Raw genomic sequence first — 9711 nt, forward strand, 5'->3', positions numbered from 1 at the left:
CAAAGAAAAAACTCCCATACTCCTTATGTTCCCCTATAATTGACATTTATCTTTGGTATATAGTACCTTTGTTACAATTAATGAAAGAATATTACAATGTTACTGTTAGCTATAGACCTTAGTTTACATTAATTGTATTTTCCCCATATAATACTCTATTATTAATACCTTGTAATAGTGATGTATGTTTGTTCTAGTTCATGTAAGAACCCTCCTACATTTATAAAATTAACCACCATCATTGTCCACTCTGGGTTTCACTAAGTCATACAGTCCCAGTTTTTATCCTCTAGCTTTCTTTCTAGCGACATAGACGACTCTAGCCTTCCTCTTTCAGCCATATTCACACTCAGCTTTGTTAATTATACTTATGGTATCATGCTACCATCACACTGTTTTGTGCTATCCATTTCCAAACCTTTACAATCAATCTTATTGAACTCACTCATTGAAGTGAGTTTGCAGAGACTAGTACTCCATGTTAGGGTTTAACTGAACATGGAATCAGTCAGCTATTTCCAGGGAAGACAAGACTGATGTTCCAGTTTGCTAAAGCTGCCATTATGCAAAATACCAGAAATGGATTGGCTTTTAAAAAGGGATTTTATTAGGTTACAAATTTACGGTTCTAAGGTCATAAAAGTGTCCAAACTAAGGCATCAATAAGAGGATGCCTTCACAGAAGAAAGGCTGATGGCATCCAGAACACCTCTGTCAGCTGGGAAGTCATGTAGCTGGTGTCTGCTGGTACTTTGCTCCTGGGTTCTAGTTTCAAAATGGCTTTCTCAAAATTGTCTTTGGGCTTCGGTGTCTCTTAGCTTCTCTTTCTCTCAGCTTCTGAGCATCCTTGCTTGTTCTCTCTTATATTTTCAGGTGTCCATTGATTGAGGTCTAACATATATAAACTAGTTTTAGAAGATGGGTACATCTTAAACTGGGAAGCCACCCTTGATGGATGTTTATAAAGCAATGAAAATGAGCACAAAATGGCTTGCTTTATAGGCATACAACTGAGAATGTGATTCTGTGGGAGGCCAAGATTAGGGTTTTAGGGATTCAGTTTTCAAATAAGCAATCATATTTATGCTTTGACTGTGATATAAAGCTATGAATGTGGCAAAAATGCATTGTACATTGGTGTTCTTGTTTACTTTTTGGTTTGCACTAGGAACTACTGAATGCTTGGATATGAGTTTATGAGAAAAAATTCCAGTATTTCTTTTGAAACTTTCCAAAAATCCCTTGAAAGGGACAGTAAACATAGTCAAGTTGATGATACTGTGTTGGCAGTCATCAGATTTGTAGGTATTCCTCTTCATAATAAAATAGAAAATAAGAAAAATAGATTCCTTCTTAGAAACAGTAATAAATAGTAAAAATGCCCAGGTAAAGGAGCAACATATTAATGGGAGAAGGATTACATATCTCTTTAAAAATTTAAAATAGAAATCAGAAAATATACTCTAATGTTGTCCATTTATCAAAATAAAAAACTCTATATTCTGGAACTCAATTATCCCCACCTTTATAAATGTACATTTTTGCAGAATTATCTCATATTTCATTTTAGATATTACTTTTAGATAAAAATGTGATTTGAGGGAATTTATTTTTATCAAAGCTCTTTTGAAATATATAGCACAGAGCGATATTATTATAAGTGTGGTGAATCAGTTTGCCAAAGCTACCGGAATGCCGTATAACAGAAATGGATTGGCTTTCTCAATGCAGATCTATTAAGTTGTTAATTTTACAGGTCTAAGGCCATAAAAATGCCAAATTAAGGCATCAAAAGTTTGGTGCCTTCTCCGAGGAAAAACTGGTGGCATCTGGGCTTCCTTTGTCACATGGGAAGACACATGGCTGATCCTTCTCTCCCAGGTTTAGCTTCTGGTATCAGTGGCTTTCTCTAAAACATCTCTGGGCTTCTGTCTCAGCTTATTGTTTGGTGTTTATTAAAGACTTAAATCTACATAATATAACTACATAGTATAGAGTTGTTATGGATTGAATTGTGTCCACCAGAAAAATATGTTCAAATCATAGCTTGATCCAGGGCCTGTGAATACCCTCTTTGGAAATGGGGTCTTTAAAGATGCTATTAGTTAAAATGAGGCCAAACTTGATTAGAGTGGGCCCTAATCCAAATATGACTGGTTTCTTTATAAGAATGGGAAAAGTGGTCACAGACAGAGACAGAGAGAACATGGGCATGAGACAGACGCAGAGATTGAGAGATGCCATACATTGTTGACAGGCTACTACCTGACCCTTTTGACTGACCCCTTGACTTGAGACTTCTGGCCTCCAGAATTATGAGACAATAAATTTCAGTTGTTATAAGCCATTCAGTTTGTGTTACATTGATATGATATAGGGCTCTGAGAAATCCTTCCAAGACTTCTTAAGACCATCAAAGGATAAAGAGTATAGAATCAGAAACTTCATATCTTGGTCATTGTTGTAGTATGGGTTGCTATGAGGCTGAAAGAGATTTCTGTCAGAAAGAGACAGGACATTACTATTATATTTGTGATTTCTGGACTCTATTGAAATATTTTCTGTTTCTGTTTTGGAAGAGTCAGTTCTTAAATCCAGTTATGTGGAGGAATATATTGTGACCAATAGAATACCTACAGATTTTCCTGACACTGCCTGCTCCCTTGTTCTTTTAATTTTTCCCCAGGTGTTTATATCCTATAGTTTGGGAAAAGATAGGTCCTGGTAGCACTAAATTAGGGCTTAGATCAAAATTAATACTTGATGTGTATATGTATGTGTATATATGTATTTGTGTCTATATAGGTATATGCCAACCTGGATCAATAGAAGTTAATACAAGAAAATATAGGTGATTAAGCTGCTAATGTTCTAGTAGATGAAGATACTGTAAATATGTAACAAGCATAAAAGGCATAAAGGATAGAATTTAATAAACATTGAAAATGTCTGTTTCTCAAACACATCATAGAATTAATATAACACAAGTGGATTAATAGATAAAAATTCTGTTTAATCAACTCCTGGTGTATTAGGAGGATCTCCATGGACCTGCTCCCAGTGAAATTGGTTAAAATTATACACACACACACACATTTAAATCTTCTGGAAATTGTCCTAAGAGAGAACAGTGAATCAAGAAACACCTATTCAAGAACATTTGAGACTTAGTTTGAGAAGGCAAGAGTCTGTAGAATTTGAACCAGGACAATTCCTTTCTGCTCCCTCCAAGATCAGGGAGGAGAAAACACCACACCAGACTGCTGTAGCCAAGAACACAGTACCCAGTACCCAGAAGAAGGGCTTTCTTCCCAAGAGGAGCAGGATATCAGCAGTTCTCATCTTGCCCCCAGCAGCCTGTTAGCAAGGCTAAGTCCCAGGCAAGTGTTGTTGAGAGCTGGAGGCTCCCTTCTTCTGTTCAGCTTCCACTCAGGGAATGGAGGCCCTACCTTTGGTGCAGCTTGCTGAGGAGACTGCCCAAACTCATGAGGCAGTAGACCCACACCAGGAGAGGCAAGCTGAGAAGACAGTACTCTGCTGTCACCCTCAATGAATGCTCAGCTTGTAGAGCAGAGCTGTCACTCAGAGAGAAGTTGACCATTGTCTCCATTCCCAGGTCGAGAGCACTGGTTTAGAGATTTTGTCTGAAGTGAGATAGCCCCTAATCTCTTCGCAAAGGAACTGACTTCATTTGAAACAGAGAGTGAAGAAGTTCAAATTTAAAAGTGTTCTCAAGAACAGTAGAGATTGTAGTGAAAGGCAATTAGGAGGAGATTCAAGATACAGGATAAACTAGTTTGTGGAGGAGAACCTGGGCAGCTTGGCAAAGCCCTCCTGGGGTCACAACAAACACTGAACATTGATTTCAGAAACAATTTATTCAAAAGAGCCAGACATTGATTTGAGTATTTTATGGAGTAATTTATGCACCAGGGCATTGTTGAAAACAGTAGTTCAATTAGCTGGCAATTAGTGGAGTTTAACGGTTAGGTGTGGTAAGGGAAAGAGAAGAGAGCCCTGTCAAAACCGCTGCCATCCCAGAGTGACCCTGGACATACATAAAGTTGCTCCTCCCTGAGGAACAACATCAGAAGCTGAACTCTGTGGATGGAGAAGAGGGGTTATATGCTACACTAAAATAATCTAATCAGCCAGTGAATGAGTAAACAAGGAAACAAGCCATTGGAAGGGTCAATACCCAGAGTTCCCATAACAAATAATATAAAATTTCCAGTTTTCAGCAACAAAACAAAATGACATACAAAGAAATATGAAAGTTTCTATACACTGGGGGAAAAGGCAGGCAAAAGAATCTGCATGTGACAGAGACCAGTTGTGGGATTTATCAGAAAATGACTTTAAAGTAGCCTTGATAAACATATTCACAGAACTAAAGGAAATTATGATTAAAGAATTACAGGAAGATAAGATGGCAAAATTGCATAATAGAGAATATCAATAAAGAGATAGACACTATTAAAAAAATAAAAACATAGAGATTCTGAGGTAGAAAAGTACTGTTTTAGTTTCTAATGGATGCTTAAGCAAATATCATGGAATGTATTGGTTTAAGCTATGGGTATTTATTTATTAGCTCATAGTTTTGAGGCTAGGGAAAAATCCCAATCAAGGAATCTTTAAGGCAATGCTTTCTTCCTGAAGACTGGCATTCTAGGGCTGACTGACGGTGATCCTTGGTCCTAGTCTGCTCTGTCACTTGGCAATGCATATGGCGGTCTCTCTTAGCCTCTCCCTCTCTTCTAGATTCCATTGACCCTCAGTTCTTGTTTTCTGAGGCTTTCTCTCTGTCTAAATTTCATTCTGCCTATTAAGGACTCCAATAAGAGGAGTAAGACCCCTTGCCTTAACTGAAGTAATCCCATCAAAAGAGCCTACTTAAAATTGTTCCCACCCACAGGAATGGATTAATTTAAGAACATTTTTTTTCTGTAGAACATAACTCCTAGCCACCACAAATACAGTAACTGAAAATTTGAAATTCACTAAAAGAGCACAACAATAGCTTTGAACAGGCAAAAGAAAGACTAAGTGAACTTTAAAATAGATTAATAGAATATGCAAACTGAAGAGCAGGGTGAAAGAAAGAATGAAGAAAAATGAAAAGTATACCATAAAGCACACAAAACTACATCTAGCAGCAGCTCGGGCGGCGGGTTCGTGAAGGCTCTCAGCGCGCCGCGGGCCGCAGCACCCCGCAAGTGCCCGCTCGGCCGCTAGGATGCCCAAGAGGAAGGTCAGCTCGGCCGAGGGCGCAGGGAAGGAGGAGCCCAAGCGGAGGTCAGCGAGCCTGGCAGCTAAGCCTGCTCCTGCGGAAGTGGAAGCGAAGCCAAAAAAGGCAGCGGGAAAGGATAGGTCTTCAGACAAAAAAGTGCAACCAGAAGGGAAAAGAGGAGCAAAGGGAAAACAAGCTGAAATGGCTAACCAAGAAACTGAAGAAGATTTACCTGCAGAAAATGGAGAAACTAAAAATGAAGCGAGTCCAGCCTCTGATGAAGCAGGAGAGAAAGAAGCCAAGTCTGATTAATCTCATATACCATGTCTTATCAGTGGTCCCTGTTTCTCCCTTCTTGTACAATCCAGAGGAGTATTTTTATCAACTGTTTTGTAAATGCAAGTTTTTTAGTAGCTCTAGAAGAAACATTTTTAAGGAGATTGAAATCCCACCTCATCCCATTTTCTTAAGTGTAAATGTTCTTTTTTAAGAGAAGAAATCATTGGCTGGTTGTTTATTCTTTGGTGCAACCAGAAAATAGTGGGATATTGAATTATGGGAGGCTTTGACAGTCTTGGTTGTGAGCTTTAACATTCCATAGGGTGGGGGGTGGCAGTTTTTATACCCCCGTAATACAACGCATACTAAATGATGATTTGGAGTCACAGTCTTGCATTTAATATGTCTTGAACATTTTAAATTACTTCTATTCCAATGTTTTCAGTAAAATAGTTTCTTAAAACTGCTCCCTGATCTTGGCTCTCCGTGTCAGAACTGTGTGTGTTCTCTAACATCCTTGGTTGTGGTCGTCCAGTTTTCCTAATAACTTTGTTATATGCTGTGAAAGATTGGAAATGTGAGTAGTGTGTATGATATTAAATTGTGAATTAGTGGGACTTATGATGCAACAGCTTATCAACATTTGAAGATATTGGTACTTGATATCCTCTTAGGGAAAACTTGCCTCCAAATTTTAAGCTGGAAAGTCACTGGAATAACTTTAGAAAAGAATTACAACTCTATGGCTTTTTAGATTTTCGGTACATACATACATTGTGTACAAATTGTTCATAACGTCTGTGTGCTGATCTTCAGAACAATCAGTAAAATCTCAATTATGAAAGAATTTTTTGAAACCACCCCCCCCCCAAAAAAAAAACACATCTAATGGATAAGGAAGTACCAGGAAGAGACAAGAGAGAGAAAGAAGCAGAAAAAAATATTCAAATACATAATGACTGAGAACTTCACAAATTTATTGAAAAACAATAAGCTATTCATACAGGATACTCAATGAACCACAAGTAGGGAAATGCAAGGAGATCCACAAACAGACACAACTTAGTAAAAATACTGGATGTTTAAAGGCTAAGAGAAAATATTGGAAGTAGCAAGAAGAAAGCAACTCATTACTTGCAAGGGACCCCAATAAGATTAAAAGATAACTTCTCATTGAAACAATGGAAGGTGGAAGGCAGTGGGATAACCTATTTAAAGTGCTCAATGGAAGAATAAAAACTGTCAATCCAGAATCCCATATCCAGCAAAACTATCTTTCAAAAATGAAGTAAAAATAAAAACTTTCCCAGATAATCCAAAACTGAGAGCATTTTCTGGAAGACCAGCCTTATAATAATTACTAAAGAAAGTTCTTCAGCCTGAAAGCACATAGCCATAGACAGTAATTCAAACCCACAAGAAAAAAAAAAACAACATAGAACATCAGTGTGCTGCTTTGTATATATTATATCCCCCAGAAAAAGCCATATTCTTCAATGCAATCTTGTGGGGGCAGACACATTAGTGTTGATTAGGTTGAAAACTTCCGACCGAGTACTTCCATGGAGATGTGACCCATCCAACTGAGAGTGACACCTTTGATTAGGGTGTGACCTCTTGATTGAATGTTTCCATGGAAATGTGGCCCTGCCCATTCATGGTGGGTCTTGATTAGTTCACTGGAGTCCTATAAAAAAGAGCTCACACACAGAGGGATCTGAGAGTTAGATTTTGAAGAGGAACTGCAGCTAAGAGAGGACAAAATGCCCCAAGAGCAACATTTTGGAGAACACCATTTTGAAATGCAACCTGGTAGCAAGCGGACACCAGCCACATGCCTTCTGAGCTAACAGAAGTTTTCCGGATGCCAATGGTCATCCTTCAGTGAAGGTACCCTATTGCTTACCTTAGACACTTTATGGCCTTAAGACTATAACTTTGTAACCAAATAAGCCCCCTTTATAAAAGCCAATCCATTTCTGGAGTTTTTCAAAACAGCAGCATTAGCAAACCAGAACAATTGGTAATGATAGTTATGTAATTATGAAAGACAGTATAAAAGCATATTTTTTCTCCTTTCTTCACTTAACTAATTAAAAAGCAATGTATGGAGTAATATGTGTATAATGTATTTTGGGTCCTATAATATATAAAAAGATAGTGCATTATTTTCCCAGCTTCTAAAAAAGTATCATATGATGGGTTGGTTTAAACAACAGGAATTTATTGGCTCACAGTTTTGAGGCTAGGAGAAGTCCAAAATCCAAGCATCAGTGATGCAATGCTTTTTTCCTGAAGACTTTGTTGCTCTGAGGCTGGCTGTCAGCGATCTCTGGCCTGTGACTTTTCCATCGCATAGCAATGCACATAGCATTGTCTTCTCCTTTCTCCTCTGGGTTCTGTTGACTTCCAGTTTCTGGCTGTTCTCCATGGCTTCTCTTCCCATGTCCAATTTCCTTCACTTATAAGGTCTTCAGCCATACTGTGTTAAGACCCAACCTCATTCAGTTTGGGTACACTGTAACTATTAATATCTTCAAAGGTCTTATTTACAAATGGTTTCACATCAGCAGGGCCCAGAGGTTGGGAAGTGAATATACCTTTTGTGCAGGTCATGATTCAATTCCCAACAGGTAACACATATATAATATATTTGCCAATAATAGAAATAAGGTGGTGTGGAGCAAAGTTCCATTGGGATAAGGAAATAATTACAGATGGTAGATTAATAAATATAACAATGTATGTTGTATTTGCAACATTAATAGATATAGTATGTATAACACTACCACAAAAAAGGAGGAAGAGGGAATACAGGTATATAGAAATAATATTTCTATATGTTGCTAATTAAGCTAGTATAAATCAGAAGTTTATTCTGATTAAGTTAAGATAGATATGATAATCTCTAGAGCAACCATAAGAAAGCTGAAGTGGTTATACAGAAGTCAGACAAAATAGATTTTCAGACAAAAATTGTTACTAAAGAAAGAGACATTTAAAAATGATAATCAATCCATCAAGAATTATATAACAATATCCCAAGTATAGACACATAATTTTATAATACAAGGAGCAAAAACCAACAGAAGTGAAGAGGGGGAAAGGCAATTCAACATTAATAGCTGAAGAAATCACTACTCTACTTTCTGTAATGGAAGGAACAACTAGACAGAACATCACCAAGGAAATGGAAGAGTTGAAAAACAGTGTAAACCAACTAATCTTAACAGATATTTAAGGAACAGCCCACAGAATATACATTCTTTTCAAGTGCACATAGAACATTCTCCATGATAGACTGTGTGCTGGGCTGTATAACAAGCCTCAATAAATTTAAATGGATTGAAATCATACAAAATATTTTCTCTGATCATGATTGACCAGTAAAAAAAATAAACTTAAAAAAAAAATCCGTGGAACTACACAGTGAACCCTAATTTAAACCATGGACTAAAGTTAAAAGTACAATTATAAAAATGTGCTTTCATCAAGTATAACAAACATTCCACACCCATGCCAGTTGTATATGGGAATCCTATATTTTATGCATGATTGTTCAGTAAACCAACAACTTCTCTAAAAAAATAAATTACATAAAATTTAAAAAGAAATAAATAGAAGGGAAAAATGGGAAGCTCACAAATATGTTAAAATTAAAAAAAAAACACTCATAAATAGCTCATGGATCAAGGAAGAAATAAAAAATTGAGATGAATGGAAATTAAGATGCCAAATATCAAAATTTATGGTATGCAAACAAGGTAGTGCTTAAGAGGGATACTTAAGCTCTAAATACCTATAGTAAGAAAGAAGAAAGTTCTTAAATCAATAATCTAACCTTCACCCTTAAGACACTGGACAAAAAAAGAGCAAATTAAATTTAAAATAAGCTAAAACTAAATGTTAGACTGGAAATTAGTGAAATAGAGAATAGGAAAACAATAGTGAAAATAAATGAAACAAAAGCTGGTTCTTTGAAAAGATCAACAAAATTGACAGATTTTTAGATAGATTGACCAAGAAAAAAGAGAAAAAGAGAGAGAAAACTCAAATTACCAGAATCATAAATAAAAAGGGGCATATTACTACTGGCTTTATAGAAATAGAATGTATTATAAAGGAATACTATTGAAAATTATATTCCAATTTTTAAAATTACTTAGATTGACATATTTCACAATAAGTAATTATGAAGT

General features: G+C 36.6%; 1 protein-coding gene across 1 annotated transcript; it reads left to right on the forward strand.

Annotated features, from left to right (window-relative positions):
* Positions 1-5239: 5239 nt before the first annotated feature.
* Positions 5240-5545, forward strand: LOC119515261 (non-histone chromosomal protein HMG-14-like). The gene has a single exon (XM_037811137.1). It carries the CDS (start codon positions 5240-5242, stop codon positions 5543-5545), a length of 306 nt encoding a protein of 101 aa, XP_037667065.1.
* Positions 5546-9711: the final 4166 nt, after the last annotated feature.

The sequence above is a fragment of the Choloepus didactylus genome, chromosome 2 (genome assembly GCF_015220235.1).
Source record: "Choloepus didactylus isolate mChoDid1 chromosome 2, mChoDid1.pri, whole genome shotgun sequence".
Lineage (NCBI taxonomy): Eukaryota > Metazoa > Chordata > Mammalia > Pilosa > Megalonychidae > Choloepus > Choloepus didactylus.